Genomic DNA, 22,018 nt, shown 5'->3' with positions numbered 1-22,018 from the left:
ACTCCTTCCATTCTTCCTGCCTCCCTCCCTGGATGGCGTTAGTCACACTCGCAGGCTTGCGTGGAATGTTTGTAGCACTGTTTCTTTTCTTTTTTTATCCCTTTAACATCACCTATCACCTTGATCCTGTTTCTCTTTCCCTCTTTTTGTTTGCCTGTCACCATTTCCCATTTTTCTCCTATCTGCCCGGGTCTATGGCTCTCACCCCTGCAACCTCCACTGTTCCCTCCCATCATTTCGAGCTCCTCCACCCTCCCTCTTTATCCCCGTCCTCCCCTTCCTCTCCCTCCCTCCTTTGACTGTTGTCCCCCCTCCTCCCCTTCTCTCTCTCCCCTGTGAAAGGAAGAATGCCTAAGAGAAATGCTTTGTTAAGCACACAGTTGTCATGGAGAACCCAGCAATGCCTGAGAAATTCCTTGTGGGTGGGGATGAGGGGGTAAGGCCTCTTTTGTGGAGCAAAGATAGGGGGGGAGGGGAGACCCATAAAGTTCTAAAGAGCAACTGTCCGCATCTCCGTTTTTTCCAGTGAAGCATGTAAGGTTCTCTGTGGACCTGTAATGCTGCGGGACACACTGACCTGTCCTGCCGGCTGCTTTCATTTTAACAGGACACGAAGAGAGTCGGCCGACACCTGACTGCAGATATAAAGTTTCCATCCGCTGTGTTTTTGAACGCTAAAGTGCATGTGAGACTTCAGAGGCACTCTGCTTTGAAAGCACCAGAGAGTTTTAAGCACATGGACATTTGATAGTGTCCTCTTTAAGCTCTTTGATTTGTGACACAGATGCACTCAGAGGGTCTCCAATTTCTTGCCGCCCGCATGTTTCTTGGCAGCAAAACATCCTCCCGTGGGCCTCGCTGCTGCACGCTTGGTTGCGCTGAAGGTCCAGAGGTGGTGAGGTAGTGCAGACTGAAGGTGCGGGTGAGATGGGGTGGAGGGGCGGGTGAATGACATCATCTATGTGTTTGGAGGGGAAATCATGTTTGGGATTAAGGCCGGCGCATCGCTGGGGCGAGGCCTTGCGGTGCTTGCATATATCGTAGCATTGTCCTGCATTGTCCTCGAGATCCCAGCAGACAATCGGAGTGGGCTCTGTCTGCTGCTGCCCCCACCGCCCGCCCCCACCCCTCTAACCTCCTTGTGCCTTTGTGTCCACTTGTTTGCACCAGTCCTGTCCGCTACGGGAGAGTCTCACCAGACCTGCTGTTCCTTCATGTATTACACGGTTTGCAGTTCAGTCTGTTGCAGAAAGCTTTTGGTGAATCACCAAGAAAACAAACAAACAAACAAACAAAAACAACAACACATAAATCTCAAGTACAGTGAGTCCTTATCAGACGTACTTGCTACAGGAACGATAGTGGAGCGCACAACTAACTCCACATAAAAAATGTGAAAAAGGATCCGATATGTTGGCTCACCAAATATCCTTATCCGTCTCAAACACCTTATATCGGTCGGACTATAGCGAATGCATATGGTAGTGACCAGTTCAGGGCATACCATGCCTCCAGTCATATGACAGCTGGAGTAAAAGCCCACTGCGAGCATGAATTGGATAAGTAGAAGAAAATGGATGGATAAATGTAGCTGTTCAAATGGATACAAGTAATAGTTAAAGGGTTGAAAAAGGTGAATTTGAAATGGTAAACTGTCTAAATCTACAGCTGGTGGATGAAATGCAAATTTGTCCAAAAACAACATAAGCGACAGTTAAACTGTGTGAAAAACTTTGAAAGTTTATCTCTCTATGCTGTGGGGGTGCATCAGGGCTGGGAGGCACAGCTCTCCAACAACAACAGCATTGACAACAACAACACACAGAGCACTTTCTTGTCTCCTGTGCAGTGACGATAACACCAAAGCTCCACCCGAGTCCAGAAATCACTACGAGAAAAGACGTTTCTCACACTGTGAACGTGACAGATTATGTTTATTCAACAGCCTGTTGCCTTTACGCTACATTGCACTCATTTAGTACTGAACCAGGCCGAGATTTCACAGTGACCTGGTTTCATATGCTTCAGCTCTGCAGTTCAACCTGTCAACACAGGACCGTTAGACACGAGGGTACGAAGTGCGACTGGTAGAGGTGGTGAACCCTGGAGTGCAGAATTTTAAGAGGTTTCATTGCTGACTGAATTATGTTAAGACAGACTGAAGGGTGGGGAGCTAACTACACAGATGGTGTCATCCTGAGTTAGCTGAAATGGTGTGTTTACACTTTCACAGTCTGGTGGCATTTGAATGAATGAATAACTATTTTTAGAGTTCACTTAGGTTCTTTTTTTACTTTTAGCACCTTTCCTGATCTGGACTGAATGTTTTCCACATCGTCTTCTAAAAATATCTCCCCTGTCACAGTGTGCAAAGTTTTTTTTTCTTTTTTTCTTTTAAAGCAGAGCTATCAAAGACAGAAACCGGCTCTGTTTTGCTGACTCCTGCTTCAAAGCATCTCAGTTGGATGACAGTTGTTACTTTGCTGTTGGATGCTCAGGATCCAACATCATTCGCTGTTGGTATGTTTGAGTAGCGGCCTCCTGCTTGGTCACGTCTCTGCATGCTAATGTCTCTTTACTGTTGCGCTGACATTGGTTTTTCTTTGATATGTAAATGTTCAGATTCGAGGAGCTCGAATTCTTTTCTGTGACTCTGAAGCCGCTTCGCTGTAGAGGAAAGGAAATCAGTGGGCTGCCCTCTTGTTGCAGGTTTTCAGAAACAGCAGAAAAGTGTCATCAGGGGATGCTCTGGCAGGGTCCACAAATGAGTACTGATGGCCTCTCTCCAGCCAAGTCAGCTTTCCTGTGGAATGGAGAAATCAAGAGAGGGATTTACTCCGACTCCCCAGGATTGAAATCCTTGGGTTGACATTGAGCTACACAAGCAGTTTTCATTATTGACTTCACGGGCGGTGGAGGAAATGTGTTGTTGTGGTGTGGTTATCATTACAGCTGATCTCTGGTCTCTTTCTATTTAAACCTAACTGCTCTGCAGAAAACAATAAAAACAAAATTTATTTAACTTGTATTTTCTTAATGAAACTGTGTCAAATCACATAAATAAACTTGCTCACGGGTAGTTATGATGCTCGGTGTATTTTTTGCTGCTTGACGTAATGGCTCTAACACTGCTCAGATACAGATCGCAGTAAATCTGCTGCGTAGGAGTTTTCAGCGTGCCGGCCGTTCCCTCCCGCGTGCGAGAGCTGCAAGTGGGCTTTCTGTTAAAGCACGAGCTGTTTGTGTTCAGTTGTGTTGTTTTTCCCAACAATGCACTTGAGGTTGGAAGGGCTATACAAAAACCAAGCGCACATTTGCTTCTGTCGCCTGTCACCGTCTGTAAGGCTTTGAGCTGCAGTTGTTCAAATATGTTTCTCTTGATTAGAGAAGCTCTCCCTGCTTTTCTCTCCAGGCTGTTACTTCCGCAGCTGTGTTGACTTCGAAGACAGCAATATAAATGTATGATGATAGCGGATAGTGTCGCTCAATGCACACAAATCATCCCACAACATTAAAACCACCTGCTTTTTGTCGCTGGGGCATTGCTACAGTTGCTTGGTGGGAGTTTAGAGAATTGGGCTTGTGCCGCCGCTCGATGATGCTCAACGCCATGAGGTTAATATTAAAGACACCAAGATTTCTCAGTGCAAGTGAAATGTTAGGAGTCAGTACATTTGAAGCTCTATTAAGAAATCTACTGTATATATTTGCAGGCTTAACAATTTTGAGAACAAGATCACTGTGGGCTTAACGGATATAAGGTTTGGCACCACATGCAGTCAGTGTTCATTGTGGAGACACTGGCGTGGTTGTCTGTTCATGGGAAAGTGATTTAGGTGTATTTTTTAAATTTGTTTTTCTCTTCTTTTTGTGTTATGTGACTTGTTTTGCTTCTATGGAGTATGAGTCTGGAATAATTAAGGATTGATTGATTGATCAGATTGAGATCTGGCAGTGTGGAGGTTGCTGCTGCTGCTGCCCTGAGGGGGTGTGTTTTGTCTGCAGTAATAATTAGCTGGTTGGTACGTGTCAAAGTAACCTCCACATGAATGTCAGGGCCTAAGGTTTCCCAACAGAACATTACGCTGCACTGCAATGAAATGATCACAGCTTATCATGTCACCTGTTCAGACAAGCAGACAAATTATTAGTAAGTAAATAAAGTTTATTTTGAAACAAAGAGCAGTCAAAGAGTCCTTAACAAAGGTAAATAGCTAAAAACCAGCCCACGCCAAAGTAAAGTGGACACACAAACACTACCCAGAATGCATTTCTCAACAGATGAGTTTAAGCTGCTTTTAAAGGATGTCAAAGAGTCAAAGGTGTGAAAAGAGCACGGTAAGCTGTTCCACAGTTTAGGCTTGTAAGGAACAATCCACCTTATGTTTCAGACAGAATTATATTGATCAGTTGTTTTAAAGAGCTCACTACACTACGATCAGCTGTAAGTTGTGTCATTGCAAAGTGGAAGCATTTAGAAACAAAACCAAATTGCAGTTAAAGAGCAGGGTCTCTGAGTCACCAATGCTCTGTTGACACAGTAACTGCAGAGCTCCAGACCTCCTCTGGCACTAACATCAGCACAAAGACTGTGCGCTGGGAGCTTCACGGCATGGGTGTCCGAGGCCAAGCAGCTCCTGGCAGCGTAATATATAGGTGGCCCAGTATGTTTTTCCACATTGTGCATATAAATGGATCCACTCAAATATGTTAAACCTTCTCATAGAAGTGTGTTTGGCAGTAAAATCAAAAATATGTGTTTAGATTTCATTTGACAAAAGCAGATGAAATATAGACAGAAAACAGGAAGAAGCAAAAAGTATTGTTTAGTCTAAAGTAAATATAAAAGGCCAAACAATGTGTCTAAAGAGCAGGAATTGACACATTATGCATCATCTGTATAATTTCCATAAAATGCAAAGTTCTTTATTCTGAAGCTCTAACATCAGATTTTATATATGTTTGAATAAAAAATACAATTCAGAGATTTAGGGATCATTGCTGAGTGTTAAGACACCTTTGAAGCGATTGATAGGGTACAATTTAGAAAAAAAGTCTTCTGAAAATTCTCCAAGTCTTGTCGATTGTCAGTTTTAAGTTTTTAAGCTGGTGGGTCTTTGTGGGGGAACCTGTGGAGTGTTGGACTCAGTGTTAAAAAATCTTAGCTGTGGCTCTGTGCAACCTCCCTGTGGTGTGACTGAGCCTTTGGTCTTTCCTGAGAAGCTTTTCTCAATTTCTGATGAGTGGATGATGATGTGAGCTGCTGCTGGTGGGTGGAAGCCTGGCAGGATTTGTTAGAGCATTTTATGCAGAGGGGTTGTGGTACTGGTAGTGGTGGGGGTGGTGGGATGTCAGCCTCAGCCTTTGCTTGTCTAAAGGGGATCAGTAAAGGAGGGGAGTGAGGAGGGGTTAGGGGTAATGGGATGAAAAAGCTACCCCTCCGTGCAATGCCTCACTTCCACCTACTAACCAGCCAACAGTCTCCATTCAGACCGCAGCTGAGTGTGCTTCACCTTTCAGCCCTGCTTAATTCAAACAGGCCACATTTTATTGCGCCCCATTTTGATCAAAAGAACCCGAGACTCCTGCTTCTGAATTAAATGAACACCAAACTGAGTCCTCTTAGCTTTAATTAAGGAGGAACTGGATAAGCTTGATCTAATAGATATTAGGCAATTTTAAAGTCTGCCAGGGAACTGGGCCGCAGTGCTCCGTCACCACCACGACAGACTTTTTGTTCACTCAATTTCAACTCAGCCCACACGAGTACTTACCAGTGTCTGTCCAAGACTGATTTGAGCGTTTCTTTTTAATTGGAAGAAGTTGATAGAAGCTCAGCTTGCTCACTGGTATGAAGGTGGGTATTAAGCCTGTTGTCGTGCTGGGCTTTAGTCTCTTCCTGTGTGTTCAAATTAAGTTGTTTCCCAAGGAAACAATGATCAAAAAGAAGAAAAACAAAAACCTCCATAAAATTGTTAAAAGGAGTTTGTGTGGTTTAATTTTTATTAATTACCTTCCATGAAAATTGCTTCAATTTGAATGTAAGTTGTTAAGTCAAAATTCAGCACAACACAAGTCGTCTTCTGTAACCTCAAACTTGTTTTCATACCGACAGGTCGCAGCACCTGTAAAGTTTAGCCACAGACTGACAAACAGGCCATAAATGTGTCTCAAAGTAGCGACGCGAGTGAGCCGCTACAAGAAGAACAAGTTAACTGTGAATGAATCAGGGTCCCAAACACACATGCAGAGTTCAAGTAATTAGTCTGTGTGATTAAAGGCAGCTCCAGGGGAAGAGTATTTAATTTAAATTAAATGAGTGTGTGTCCCTGTTATTGTTGGCCCGACAGAGCCTGCGGTCTCTGTGGTTTGTTTGATTGACTGTGCGGTATGAACGTCTTGCCTTTCTGTGACCTTGTGTGGACACAACTGTAAAGTGTTGGTTAATCATACATAAATGTAATACTTCTGACAGTAGTTTCACACTACAGTAAGCTTGTTAATATTATACTAATACTTAGTGAAGAACTCTTGGAGTGGAGCTGCTTTCACTGAGTTTCACTAGACTGAAAGTTGATATTCAGATAAAACTTGTCATTGTAACTGACCCTAAAAACCTCAGAAACATGGTGTCTAACCAGATGCTTACTCTGGCATTACCTGGGTGTCTGGTAACACTGTGAGGAATCTTGGAGCCATTTTATGGCCTTCAATGTGCATATTACACTCATATGTAGGACCGCTGTCTTTAATCTGCACAATATCTCTAAGAATAGAAGCATCCTATCTCAGAGTGAGTAATAGATGCTGATGATGTATTACTCATGCATTAAGTACTTCTAGGCTGGACTATTCAGTATTATCAGGATTTTGATTATTCCTGTTGTGATAAAGCTTGTAGTTAGGGCTGGATCAGGATCACGTGACCTTGAACTCTCCCTTAGTTATGCTGCTACAGATTTAAGCTGCTTTTTAATTTTTCTCTGCTTTCTTCCGTCCCGGTTTCTTCCTGCAAAAAGGGAGTTTTTCCATCCCACTGTCACATAGTGCTTGTTCATAGGTGGTCACGTGATTGCTGGGGTTTTCTCTGAGCGGTTGTGGCGCAGTGAAAGAGGGGGTCATCTACCACGGTTGGTGGATTGATCCCCTGCTCCTTTAGTCTGCATGTCAAAGAATCCTTAAGCGTGATACTGAACACGTCGCCCCTGATGTGCCCATCAGGCATTAAGACATCAAGGTTAGTGCAGATATGTCAGTAGCAATAAGACAGACATGAACATGGACCTTCTGAGACGTTTTGTACAGAATATAACTGATCGGTATTTTGTAATATTTATTTCCGATTAATATGCTTTTGATTTTCTCTTGGTATTTCTTTTCATTTTTTTTTATTTATATCTTTCCTCAAGTATGCAAATAAGAAAAACAAACCTGTAAGTTTGCAGAGCGACTCGCAGGTCGGAGCTGTAAAGGCTGCGAACTGCAAACACATTTGCAGGCCTTATCCCTCCGAAGTGATTTTTAATTTATGCTCTTCCTGCTGATCTTAGAAATGGGACCCCGGCTTTGTGCTCTTTGATGTACTGAGTACTCGGTGCATGCTGCACATACTGTAGTGCGTTTCTTCTGAACAACTAAGACAGGCTCTGCTCAACCTCATTACCTTCTTACCCAGAGGTTCCCCCCCCCCAACATGACACAGTTCTGCAGCGAAACACACAGCCCCCTCTGAAGCAGCATCAACCTCTCCAGGTCACAGATTAAATGCTGTTGTGCTTGAGTGAGATGTTCTTTGGGTGCTATCATTAGACATGTGATGAATGGCTGTTTGAGTGCCATTGTTTATCAGCTCTCCACTGTCATTATGATAAATGCTATTTTTATAGTAGGTCTAATGTGTTTCCCATCCCCACTGTAACAGGAGGTGTTGTCATTGGCTCAGTGTTTAACCAGCACATTAGTGTTTAATGTGTGTGTGTGACATCTGCTAAAGTTGCTCTGAGCAAGAGCGAGCAACACCGTCAGTGCTGACATAATATAAATAATGTCCATATTTCAGACAGTACTAACTATAAAAAGATCTAGCATGCTAAACTTGGCATGCTAATTTTAGCATTTTAGTATGCTAACATTTGCTAATTAGCACCAAATACAAAGTACAGCTGAGGCTGCTGAAAATATCATGAGTTTAGCATGCATTTATTAATAACTTACAGCCCTTTTTTAACTTGGTGAAAACGCTAAAATTATTAAACTTGGATGGCATAACTTTGCAGATCAGGTAAAGGTTCACAGACTTAACTGAGGTAATAAGGGGTTTGGTACACAGGAAGAGCAGAGAAAGGAAAAAATCCGGAAACAGAACTGTGAAAGAAATCCAGGTGGAACAGGTAATCACACAGGAAAGAGGCACAAGAGGGCAGGGAAATAAAATCCACAAAAAATGAGAAAGATACAGTGATTGAGACATTTCAGTTAAGACTCTAAATGGCGCTCGAGGAAAGTTACTGGGAAATTTGAATGTGCATACTCGAGTAAACAGAAATCCATGTTTCAGGTGTTTCAGCCATATTTTTGGAGCAACCAGCCGATTAACATTGCTACACTAAAAAATATAACCAAAAATCTTCTAAGGACATTCAAGTATCCTTAGAATCTTACAATCTTGTGTACAGTTAAATGCAGTGTTGGGTAAGTTACTTTAAAATAGTAACTTAGTTACATTACTAGTTACTTCTCTCAAAAGTAACTGAGTTACTTCAAGTTACTCGTTACTTTCAAAGTAACGAGTTACTAGGGAAAGTAACTTTGGTTTTACTCAGAATTCTCTTGTTAATGTGTTTCTTCCATAACTTTGCCAGTCTTCTAGCTTGCTTACTTGCCACAGTGCACTGTGCCACCTACCAGTAGAAAGGAAAAGATAATGTGCACATTTCCACGAGAGAAATCCCACGCCTGGACCGTTGTTGACCGCCGCCATGATTCTAGCCTACGTCACAGCGTCATGTGCGCCTTTTACATCCAACACAAAAACTGCAGTCGTGGTGCTTTCGATTGTACTCAGAACTCTGAAATTCTGCCTTCTGAATAGGAAGATGTAGGCAACACCAGACTGCAGATGAGCTGCATACAGGGCTGGACTGGGACAGAAAATTGGCCCGGGCATTTTGACTAGAGACTGGCCCACCATTATAGGAAAGATCATAAAGCCTTTGAATGATAATAAACACTGTTGTGACAGTGATGTACACAGTTTTGATGGTATATATGCATCAATCTATCAATCGTTTGTTGTAAGATTCAGATAATTATTTTTTAAAAGCGAGACATTTTAAATGAGAATAAGAAAGAAAAGTATTTCTTTGTGCCCCCCTCTCCCTGTTAATGCCCTACCTGGCCCCCTGGCAACACTTTGCTAGACCCGCCCCTACACAGTTACCAGCTGTCAGCTACCTAAAAAAGGATCCTGGTGTTATTTGTCTCTCAGAAACGGTTCATAACTTCCCTTCAACTCATTCATGTCACCTAAAAGGTAAACCTGTTTCTCCATCACCTGTTCAGCTCTGATGATTCAGTAAGGACATCTCCTGGTTTCATCTTCATGTTTCCCTCTCACCAGATAACCAAACTGACATAATGACCAGCAGCTTTACAGCTGTGGCTCCAGCAAACATCAGCTGATACTAGAAATTAATATTAAATAAATTCTAACAACAGCTGATCAAGCTTAAACGTGCTGCTGTTGTTTAGCGCGACATCCGCTGTTCCTTTTCACCTCAATAAGAAACGCGTAATATTTTCTCTGAATACCAGGCGGGACGGTTGGCAACTCTAATAACTTATGAACAAAATAAAGTTCAACATCATTAACTTCATAGCACCCACCCAGCTGTATAGAAACTCCGTCATGCTAGCTAGCACGCAGTATGGAAAAAGTCAGAATAACGAAAATAAACTCCACCTAAACTTGGTTTATATCTGACCCAGAGAGACTGCAGGTCATAACTTCTTACCTGAAGTTCAGTTCACACTTGGACCGGCGGCCGCCTCGGGTCTCTTTTCCTTCTGCGTCCCTTTTCCTTCATCCACCTGCTGGCCTCCACCACTTGCTAATGTTACTGAATCTGTGGAAGCTCCGCGATAGCCACCACACGAAGTAACGAGTAACGACCCTATCTAAATCCCAGTAACGACTAACGCGTTCCTGATTTTGGCATAATAACTAGTTACCGTGCTCGTTACCACAATAATAACGTAGTTACTGTAACGCGTTACTTAATAACGCGTTAGTCCCAACACTGGTTAAATGTAAGGTTAGGAAGAAGTCCACAGATTTCAGTAGGTGTGTGTTCATGTTGTCAGTAGCCCCTTGGTATTACACCTGGGGCTAGTGACAACCTGCAGGAGCTGCTTAGCCATGGAAACCCATGCCACGAAGCTCCTGGTGCACAGTTTCTGTGCTGATGTTAATGCCAGAGGACGTTTGGAGCTCTGCAGTCATTCAGTCAGCAGAGTGTTGGAGACTTTCACGCACTTTGAGCCTCAACACTTGGCGACCCCACTCTGTAACTTTACATTGTCTACGAGGAAAGTACAGCCACACTATCCGGGCTAGTGTGGACGTAGCGTCCACACTAGCCCGAATAGATTTGAAAAACGACGTTTTCGTCTGAAAACGCTCCCCATCCACACTAGAGTTTTCAGTCGTTTTCAGAAGACGACCCGTTTTCAAAACGAAAACGCATTAGGGTGGACGTAGCCTAAGTTGCTGTGTTTTCTAAACACTTCCACTTTGCAGTAATGCCGCTTATAGCTGGTGGAGGAATATCTAGGTGGGAAGAAATTTTATGAACTGATTTGTTTACTTTACTGTACCGTACTCAAATTTGGTGAGCTCTTGCAAATGACTGATTCTTTCACAAATGTTTGTAAAGGCAGACGACATGGCTAGGTGTTGGATTAAATGATATGCATGTAGGATTAAGGCCTGGCTTAAACTTCAGTGTCTGTTCCTCTTGGCTATATATTTAATGTAACACCACAGTATATTGGTTAATCTCACACTATCATGAGAACAGTAAAACATATGATTTGAACGTAGTGTTCTCATTATGGTAAAGCACTTCAGCTAAACTGCTTGCTAAGCCCTTCGTTTTCATTGGCTCAGCGTTTAACCAGCACATTAGTGTTTAACACACGAATATGTTTGTGACGTCTGCTAAAGAGCAAGAGTAACACGGACAGTGCTGACATAAAAAAGCCACTTCCTGGTTTTCGTTAATTAGCTTTTGTCTCTCTCTGTCTCTCTGCTAGCTTTTAGCCGTCTGAAGGTGAAACCTGCTGTGTCTTTTTCTTTAGAGAGGTTTGTGTTCCTTGGTGTTACAGGCCATCAGGCTGCTGAACACGTCATAGACACCTCAGCTTCACTACTGGAACTTCAACATTATGCACTCCACACTGTATATAAATGCCACTTGTTTTGCACATATTCAACTCTGTATATTTTATATATTTTATTATTATTATTATTATTAAAAATGTGTACACACACACACACACACACACACACACACGTAGGAAAATATTTAGTATACACATCCAGAAATGCATACACTATTATATATTGTACATATATTTATTAGTTTCAGGTTGGCCATTCTTGTATTTTGCTCGTTTGTGTTGTTGTGTTTGCACATCTCTGTTGCTTGTGGGGCTCGCACACAAGAATTTCACTCGCATGTGCTGTGCCAGTGTGCCTGCACATGTGATGTGACAATAAAAGTGATTTGATTTGATTTGATTTGATTTGAGTGAGATGCAGCTAGTCTTGTTTTTTTGTTTTCTTTTTGTTATCCCATCTCACCTTAAAATTCAAAATAACATCTTCCAGCATACAGAGAGGAGGGTAAATAGCTGATAAACTGTCACTTCACAGTTCAGGGGGACTCAGAGGGCCTGGGTTAGTGTCACAGTGCTGGGTGATGTCTCTGTCCTCTCAGTAACTTGGTCACACAGTCTTTCTGATCTTTATCCACCATGACTTTGTTGACATTTTCTGGGATTCAGCTGGGAGATTTGATGGCAACTTTGTGGTCTAATTAGACCAGTCTCAGTGATTTGTTCTCTCTCTTGCTCTTTGTCCTGACCTTTCTCTCAGTCTTAGCCACTAAGACCCAGAGAAAGCTTTAAAAAGAAATCCATATAGTCTGGTTTGAGTATATATTTCCTTATATCAAGCACTTCATTGTAAAGATTCTTTGTGTCCATATAATTCATGCCAATGAATTATTTGATTTTCCTTACCATTAAAGCCAGGCTTTGTTGATATTTCAGAAATGCAAAGCTGAGCATTTCTCCTGTGCAACATCCTGGCTGATAATTTATGTTCTTGGCTTGGAGGCCTCAACCTACAGTCAAAGGAGGCCCGTCTGCATCTCTGAGAGACCTCTCTGTAAATCATAATGAGACAACCTGTTTACATTAGTCTCTTTATTACTGGAAATGTATTTGGCTCTGATGACATGCTGGATTTTACGTTAGAAAAGGTGAGTCATGACCTTCAGAGTGCTGTGTTTACAATACAGACGATTCAGCTTTTATCAGACAGTGCCTGTGCTCGTCTCACTCTTAACTTAAAAGCAATAAATGCGTCAAAATCTGTGCACGTATTAAATTATAAATGCAAAAAGTCTTGCTGTTGACTAATGACTAAACTAACCATCTCGCCTCTGCTTGTATTGACGTATAGCTCGCCACCACCCACACACACACACACACACACACACACACACACACACACACACACACACACACACACACACAATGCTGTACATAGCCTTGGCAGTGCTGCAGCCACAGTGTGTGTTTAATCTTTTCCCTGGCGCCACTTCCTAGCTGAGAGCATTCCTGGCACCCAGAGGCCCAGAGGGGTTGGAGTTGTGGGCTGAAAGCAGTGTCACACTTCAGAGCTGGCAACTTGTCTTGTTACCAACTAAGCATCTCTCTTTTCCTCCTTTTCTGGCCCAAAATGCTTCGCTTGCCCTCCGTTCCTTCAGCGAAGTATCCTTCCATGGAGAATGACCTCTTTGAAGGATGGTCTGGTTCCTTTCAGTGGAGATTCTCCTCGCGCTCAGTTTCCCAGCGCTGCGTCTACCTCTGGAGCGCTGCCCGAGTCCCCCATCCAAGAATGTGAATTGGCAGAGGACATAATTAAGGCGATGTCTCTCCTCATACATGGTCTAACCTTTAAGAGCCCCGGTTCACTGAGAGCTGTGTTGTTCTGGCTACTGTTGCTGCAGAGTATCAGTTAATATACGACTTGAATAGATGAAATGGGTTGTTGTTTTCTAATTTAGTTTTCTAATAGAAAGTGTGTCTACAGTTTGCAAAAAGCACTGCGTTACGTTAAAGTTTTACTACTACTTTATTTAGTAGTAGTAAAACGCTCTGCTGCGGCAGCATGCAAGAAACAAAGCCCAAACAGGGTATTTCTTTAGTAGTAAGCAGATGAAGAATCACATACCTAAATTCGTCCATATAATCATAAAGTCTTTATATTTTCCACGGTGGGCAAAAAATGGAAAATTAAATATTTCAATTTAGTCTGTGGAAATATGTTTCTAATGTACTGTATGTTTCACTTGGAAAATAATCAAGATGTTATCAGATAAGCTATCAGAAAGTAATTTCAGAGACAAATCGTAGCAGACTGTCACTAAAATCACTGGTTTAAGCCCTGAATACACTGAAATAACAGGTCGATTATCCTGTGAAACCTCATATTTACATAATTACATAATGAAAACTGTAACTTTGTAGCTTCTGCTTCAAATTAGTTTTTTTCTAAAAGAAGATAGAGCATCATCTGCCTTTGTCTTCTCTTTGTCACCTTCTAGACTCTTATCTGCAAACATTTCCTTGTGTACACAGGTGTGTGTGTGTGTGTGTGTGTGTGTGTGTGTGTGTGTGTGTGTGTGTGTGTGTGTGTGTGTGTGTGTGTGTGTGTTTACAGTAGAGTGTGAATTAGGAGCGACCCTCCTTGTTTTTGGTCTTTGATTTATTCCCTGCACTTCCTCTGCTAAGGCCCTGTATTATTACAGTGCTGGAAGCGCTTGAGTGAAAACTGAAGGATTAAAGCCGTGTCAAACATGCTTCTCTGTCTCACTTCCTCTATGAGCCCCCCTCTCCACTCGTCCCCATCCCACCCTCCTCTTCTTCTCCTCCCCCTCCCCCTTCCCCCCTCCCCTTGGCACTTTGTGTTTAAACTTGTCTGGTGCCAAAACAGGGATCTGGTAACTTTGAGCAGTGCTGTTTGTGTGAGTCCTGCTCACAGGTTCTGCTCTCTGGCCGGCGTCCAGTAACCCCAAACAAAGCGTCCCATTGATTGTTTTGGAGGGAGAGGCCGAGGCTTGTTTTAGTGACACATTTGATTTGATTAAGCCCGCTTTGTGTTTGCTCTCGAGGCTACAGAAACCCGCGGGCCGGCTAGATAGACAAAATGATAGTGGTCTCTCGCCGTGACCTCAAAGTAAGCCTGTGTAGCTTTTTAAAGGCGGATTGATGTAAGCTTCCTCTTGGAAAATAAGAATGTTTCAGTCTTTAAATAGACTGGTTCAAAATAATCAAATACAGATTATGGTGTTATTCTGCATAAAAAGGGAAAAAGAGAATGTTTGTACAGCTCAAAGTGTTTGAACATTGTCAAAGTGTTTTGGCAATTTATATTTATGATGACGATAAAGCAAGAGATGTGCCATGTACATTTAAACTGGTCCTAAATGTTAGGAGAACATTTAGCAGAAAGGAATTAGGTTTTCAACAATGCAGTGCAAACTGTTTGTTGTGTAACTGTATGCTGGCTTTGGCCCTTTGTCACTGGGCAGAAAGCCAAATGATCCAGGTTAGGAAGTACATTTGTGTTAGACTGTTTCTATCAACTGGATTTAGAGCAACATTGAAGCTGTAACAGACCAAAAAAAAAAGGTTTTGTGCTTGTTAGCCACGCACTGGACTTCCCTGTGTGCTCCTTACTCACATCAAGGCTGTTTTCATTATAATTTTACTCCTCAGTGAGCAGTGCTCCGACTCGTACTGTTCAACTTCCAGCTCATACTTGCTGATGAGCATTTTTACTTTATTGTAAATGGGCTCACAGTGGGGGGAAAATAACCCAAAAATATCAGCTCAGCAAAGTCATAAGTCAGTGCAAATGTTGGCCTGATATGATGCAACATAATGTCTACATTAGAAAGTGGACTCTTTAGTAAAGACCTAACACACAAATTCATGCAGTCAAGACATCATGTACAACAGCAGGAGTAAAACAACACTGGATTCAGAGCTGAACATTTGAAGTGTACTGATAATTAAATGCTACCAGGATCTGGTTTTAAAAACAAGAGATCCGCTGAGCTGAGAATTGCTGAAAGTGGTGAATTTGAGACTCGAGGCTTTCAGCGTGGCATGTATAATGAAGCAGCATCTCTGCTTCCGGACAAAGAAAGCTAAGAGTGAGCTGTGAATACAGGCGTGAAATTGCTGATTAGAAAGTTGGAATGTATTGAAAGAAAACATACACTTGTTCTCTCTTAGGCTGGCATTCATTTCTTATCTACTCTGGCACAAAACAAGAAAAACACCCGTCTGAGCCAAGAACAAGTAAAAAGGTGTTATTATTAGAATATTTATCAAAACACCAATTTGTACATTATTGTGGCTACTGTCTTTGCTTTATATCACCGTCCTGAGCATTAGGAAAGATGCTGCTACACTGTGTGGAACAGCTGTGTAAAGCCACCACCATTCACCTCCATGCACCGTCATCTGTCCTGCTGTTACAGCTGCTCCGTGTGTTGGCGAGACTCAAGTTTAGATTATTATAATATACTTTGGAGGATAAAAACATCCTGTTATTTCAATTACATTATGATGGCGTGGCATATTTTTCCTCAACTTCCCCAAATCAAATGTATGTGTGTGTGTGTGTGTGTGTGTGTGTGTGTGTGTGTGTCAGATCAAAGTCAAGGATTGCTTAATACTAATATTATTTATTATTTAAAACACATTAATGAGCTGCAACATTGCTCTACATTCCTATATGACTGTGAACACTGACACGTCTGAGTCACTCCTATGTATACATGCCTGCTTTTTTCAAATGCTGCAGCACCAACTGTTAACTCATGTCTGAAAATAGTCCCCGAACAAATACAGCGTTTACTTTCCTCTGAGTAACCGACTGCATCTAGCTTCTTCGAAGTGTATTACTTCCTAAATCAAAGTGGATTTTTTAGTGACGCGTGCTTTGACATTTGTGTGATTGGGAAGGCCGGTAAGCTGAGAGCCGCAGATCGACTAATGCCTCGTTGTTTTTCATCTTTTAAAGATTTTTCGTGACAACGTGACATAAAACCTGGAGTACATTCAGCCTTCTTCATCCAACCCACACACCAGCACTTCGCAATCGTCCCCATCGCTCTACTATTGGCTACCGTTTTGAAGCACTGAGTACGGCGTTTTGGCCGTCGACATGTTTTCTTTAGAGCAGCAAACAACCATATTTGGACGAGAAGGTGGAGTGCTGTGTTCATTAGTAAGCTGCATCCGTAGGCTGTACGTATGCATCCTGCAGACACAGATATCTGATTGTTAGTGCAGCTTACATTTAAACAAAAATAATGCACGTATTTCACTCACTGGGAAAACAAATGGAGCCCAGACTTCTTGGGTGGGTTGTTAGCTCAGTTAACTGCATGGTAAGACATAATATTTTCCAGGAAATCACCACGAGTATGCTCCAGGGGTCAAATTCAGAAGATCAAGATCAGAATAGCAGGTAGTGATCAAGTTGGCAGCCACCCGTCACACAGCAGTCTTTATAATGCATAACTTCAGGCCCAAATACAGGTGAAGTATGTTAGTTATGGAAAGTTCATCTCTACTCTAAAGAGGCCAAACCTGTTTGTATACCAGGCTGTAAATGTGATTTTTGATACCTTTAAGTTTGTCATTTTAAAACTGAAGTCTATGGAGACTCATTCGTTTTTTCAGTCCTGGAGGTCGGTACTTGGTTTCTGCTAAGAGAAGTTCCAAAACTGCCATTTTTTAAACGTTTTTCTTTTTCTCCTCTGTTTCTCAGATGGTGTCCACTCAGTCTCAGCTCAGTGCATTCTCCAAGTCACCATCATCACAGATGAAATGCTGTCCAACAGCATCACGTTGCGATTGGCCAACACCTCCCAGGAACATTTCCTGTCCCTGCTGCTGTCTCAGTTCTTGGACGGCGTGGCCCGGGTCCTGTCCGCTGCCCCTGAAGACGTTGTGATCTTCAACATCCAAGATGACACGGACGTCAGCGCTCGCATCCTCAACGTCAGCTTGTCGGTGGCTGTGCCCGTGTTTGGGGAGGGACACCAGCGTCCCGGTGGGCTCGGTCACGGAGGCGACGGGCCGGGGAGAGGGGCTGAGCCTGGGGAGTTTTTTGGCTCGGAGGAGCTCCAAGAGAGATTGTATTTGAACCGCAGCCTTCTCGCTCAGATTTCCTCCCAGGAGGTTCTTCCCTTTGATGACAACATCTGCCTGCGCGAGCCGTGTGAGAACTACATGAAGTGTGTGTCGGTGCTGAAGTTTGACAGCCTGGCGCCCTTTGTTGCATCCGATACCATCCTGTTCAGACCCATCCACCCCATCGCTGGGCTGCGCTGCCGCTGTCCCACCGGCTTCACGGGGGACTACTGCGAGACTGAGATCGACCTGTGCTACTCTAAACCGTGTGGACCTCATGGCGTGTGCCGCAGCAGAGAGGGAGGCTATACCTGCGAGTGCTTTGAGGACTACACAGGTGAGACACTTCACTGAACACAATAAGCACACTCTTAGACACAACTTAATTCAATAATTGACCCAGTTATGTTGCGTTCATGTTAATAGACATATGAAAAGAAAAGCTGTCAGCTTTCGGCCTCTTTGCCTTCTTCCACATGTGGTGTTTTCTTAACTAGTATCTAACTCATGGGCCTGATCCACCACAAGGCTAACACAGAGAGACAAAGACCACCACTCTTTTTTTTTTCTTTGCTACTCTTGTGTAATGCATCCTTGGGTTTCTTGAAAGGCACTATACAATTTGACAGTGTTTGAATTTAACAAAAGTGGGGAAGACAGTTTGTTGGTTTCACCTTTAGTTGCAACGATTTTCTAGCATAGTTTGCAAAGTACTGTGCTTTGTTGGAGGTTGTTGAAGTAGGTCTGTTTTGAGGTACTAAATCGTCAACAGGCATTCTTGTTGGCTCACTAGGGAAGGTAAAAGCATCGTGCTGCTGTACAAAGTTGTGTTATGGCATTTTTATATCACATAAAGATTTATACGAGTATAATTGTGGACGGTGTTTGCCCTGGGATAGACTGGCGGCCTGTCCAGGGTGTACCCCACCTCTCGCTCTATGTCAGCGCCCAGCAACCTCGAAGTGAAATAAAAAGTTAAAACCTAAAATATTGTATTAAAAACCCTCCTCTAAACTTCAGTTGCCAGGTTTTGCACCATTCTGCTGTGTGCAGAAATGAGGTTTTAGCAAACTGTCACTTTCAAGCTCCATGAATTCCTGCTGAAAAGCACCTGTCTTCAAGTGTTTGGTCCCACTAGAAAGTGAAGCAGACCAGTTTCTGCCAAGCTGTTCACATGTCTGCTTGTCTCTTCACAAACTCCCACGGGGGCTTTAATGTCTACATCTGTCCCTTTCACTCCCCTTTTCAGCTCTTTATACCCACAGACCGTCCACTTCACTAATAACCCGCTCGGCAGACACAAGCTGAGTGACGACTTATTTGATTTATCCTCATGCAGTAAGTCACAGCAGAAGTAAGCGTAAAAACATGAGCTGATTAACTGCTACACATCTGTGTGACCTCTGACTCACTTACCGGAACAAGATCCATAAATATCAGAATACTTTTTCTCCTTCTCTGTTTGTGTATTTGTGTCACAGCCACTGAATAAACTGTATAGTTATAGACATTCACACCTACACTTATGGGCTCAGCAGTGGACGGGGTCTCAAAACTAAGATCCGAGGAACAGGAAAAGTGATGATAAAACAGCTCTGTTTGCTCTCTCATGTTTTTTTCTGAGACTGGGGACATTAAAAAAAAGTTGTTTACTGTGTTTTTCAAAAAAAAAAAAACCCAATAAGACCACCAGAGCCCTGAGTGGAACAAGGGGAGGAAATTATTAAATATACATGGCTACAGATGGAGCGTGTCCCCTAGCTGTGAAATACACCACGGCTGAACAAAAAAGCATCACAGAGCGCACACAATGTCGAGACGGAGAGGACAGAAGCTTCCATTTCCAGTGATAATGAAGGATTAATTTATCACTGTTGGCAGCAGAATGGTGAAGCAGTTGCAGGAATTGTAATTCATTCATTGCTCTAAAAATTATTCACGTCTTCAAAGGGTTAAAGAGGGTCCGCTCATTCGGTTTATAGTTAAGGGGAAAAGGGGGAAGTTGAAAAGGAGTTTAAAGAGAGTGAGAGTTAAAATATGCTAATTAATACAGTTTGAATATTAGGCTAGTTACCCTGTCTTTTTGTTGAGAGGTTAAGTGGGTCAAATACTGACTTTTTAATGTGATTTAAAGTTTCATCTTGTCTTTGAAGCCCCCATGATCGTATATTTATGATTACAGAGGAGCATTTTAACACCCTCTTTTCATCTTAGCTTGTTTATAACACAGAATAATATATACATATCTATATATGTGCACTTTATATGTCAATAATTAATATTCACAGTCAGAAGCTATGTGTAAGTGTAAGATATAGACTGTATATAAAAGATGGAGAATGTCACCTGCTTATGCTAACTAGCTTCTTTTTTAGATTATATGTTTTTGTTAGTTTGCCTGCTAATTAAACTTAGCACACAACTGCATCTTAGGCCTCTGAAAGTTTTTCTCTATATCAGATATTATAGCTTTATTATGTTGCCTAGCAACCACCTACCAAAAGGCTAAATATGTTCCTTTCATGGTGTTTATGCATCTACAACACCTTAAGTTTTGATTTATTCATAAATACATTCAATAAATCTGTGTGATGTAAGGCATGCAGTTAATAAATAGCATTATTAAAAACCCAGCAATACAAAATATTATGAAGGCATTTTTTTTTTATTCTCTATTTTGCATGCTGAAGCAGAAAATGCCCTTACAACAGCTTAAAACGACTATAAATCTTTTATTAAGTGTTGACATATCTCATACATATTCCATAAAAGGGTGTAAAATAAAGAGTGCACATTACATATTTATTCTTTACTTACTGAAGGGATGATACTTAAATAAGAGACAGTTGTTTTGGAGCTGATTAGTTTATGCGCAGATGTGTAGCAGCTGTGAAATCAAGAATGCAAACCTGGTGAAGGAGCACTTCACTTCCTGAATAATCCGAAGATGATTACATTGACTAAGATCTGCTTGAAAAGGCCTCTAGTTTAAAAAAAGAAAGAGCTGAACTGAAGAATTGCTGAAAACCCCGCTGTTGTTTTTGTGCTCTCATTAATAGCGTTGCTTCCTTTGTTCCTCATCAGGCAATGAAAGATTTTTTTTCACCTAGAGCTGCTCACAAAGACTCAAATAGTGTCGGCATTTGAGTGTGTGGGCTGGGTGGCTCCGAGTCCAGGTTGAGTGGCACTTACATATTCTTGCACAGTTGTGGGTGTTGGAGCTGTACCGCAGGTGCTTTTAACGTGAATCAGCAGAGAGGGAGTGAATGTGCGAGTGGGTGAAGTGGGCGTATTTTTGTCCACAGTTAGCTAGATTCGTTTGCATCACTTGATGAGGTTTAGACCCCGATGCAGAGCATTACCTGAATATGATGCAGCGGTTTACAGTTTAAGATGTCTCACTTAATCGGTTTGATCACCCAAGGTCATTTATACACGGTTATACATGACGTATTCTCCTCTGATGTACAACTCCTGCTGCCGTTCCTCAGTTCATCGCTCTCTACACTTCGATGGGGCTCAGTGTGTGTGTGTGTGCGTGTGTGTGTGTGTGTGTGTGTGTGTGCGTGCGTGCGTGTGTGTGTGTGTGTGTGTGTGTGTGTGTGTGTGTGTGTGTGTGTGTGCGTGTGCTCGCTCTGTCTCGTTCAGGTGGGTGGCTAAGTGCTGTATAGCTGTGATTTTGTGTAAAGAAAGGTGGACGGACAATCTGTGCAAGGTTTATGTGTTAATGGTGCGTGTGCGTGCGTGCTGGGCAACTGTTGGACTGTAGGCGTCACCAGATGGTAGCAGGACAGAAAATGAAAAAAGAAAAAGAAACAAAAATGTATAACAGCCATCATCGTAGCTGTTTTTCAGAAACACGGAGTAAATGATTTGGCTCCTCCGATTCATTCTGTAGATGACGAACAACAAGACTGTTGTCCTGCTTTTGCTCTCACACATGGTCGTCTTAAAACACACGGCAGGAAGGATGCTCCTCTTTTCGAGCTCGCTGCGTGAACGTGACTTCTCGCAGGAATCCTGGATGTGTTTGTGTTGATCATTCAGCAGATAACTACTGACCTCCACCTCCCTGTGATGATGAGATTTTTTTCCCCTCTTTGCTAATTCATACAGTCATTGAGAATACATTTGTGGGCTTTTAGTGCAGACATGGTTTGCAACAAAAATATTCACACTCACATTTACAAATCACCATGAACTCCTGCCAGACACACTGCAAGCCACTACAATTTCCCTCTGAGAGATAGCATGAATAAAAATGTTACCAGACACATCGGTGTGTGTGTGTGTGTGTGTGTGTGTGTGTGTGTGTGTGTGTGTGTGTGTGTGTGTGTGTTTTGGTTTTTTTTAATCACAGCATGTGCAAGATGCAACAGCCTCACTTTTTCTAAAGACTTTAGCTTGGGGCATCAGTCGATATGGATTCCCTGAACTGACTACCTCGCGTCTACCTCACTGTGTGCCCTTTGTCTTTATTTAGCAGTCAGTGGTGTAGAGAGGTGCACGAAACACC

General features: G+C 42.4%; 1 protein-coding gene across 4 annotated transcripts in view; it reads left to right on the top strand.

Annotated features, from left to right (window-relative positions):
• Positions 1-22,018, top strand: part of celsr2 (cadherin, EGF LAG seven-pass G-type receptor 2) — a 78,836-nt gene that overhangs the window by 17,413 nt on the left and 39,405 nt on the right. For all 4 annotated transcript variants that reach the window (XM_085274047.1, XM_085274046.1, XM_085274045.1 and 1 more), the window contains exon 2: positions 17,138-17,839. In XM_085274047.1, coding sequence (XP_085130173.1) covers positions 17,138-17,839 — 702 coding nt within the window. The remainder of the gene's footprint in view (positions 1-17,137; positions 17,840-22,018) is intronic.

The sequence above is a fragment of the Mchenga conophoros genome, linkage group LG5, assembly GCF_057382185.1.
Source record: "Mchenga conophoros isolate Kocher_MC1m ecotype Shallow Benthic linkage group LG5, M_conophoros_male_GT1.1, whole genome shotgun sequence".
Lineage (NCBI taxonomy): Eukaryota > Metazoa > Chordata > Actinopteri > Cichliformes > Cichlidae > Mchenga > Mchenga conophoros.
Note: the sequence above shows the minus strand (reverse complement) of the source record. Positions and strands in the feature narration are given on the sequence as shown.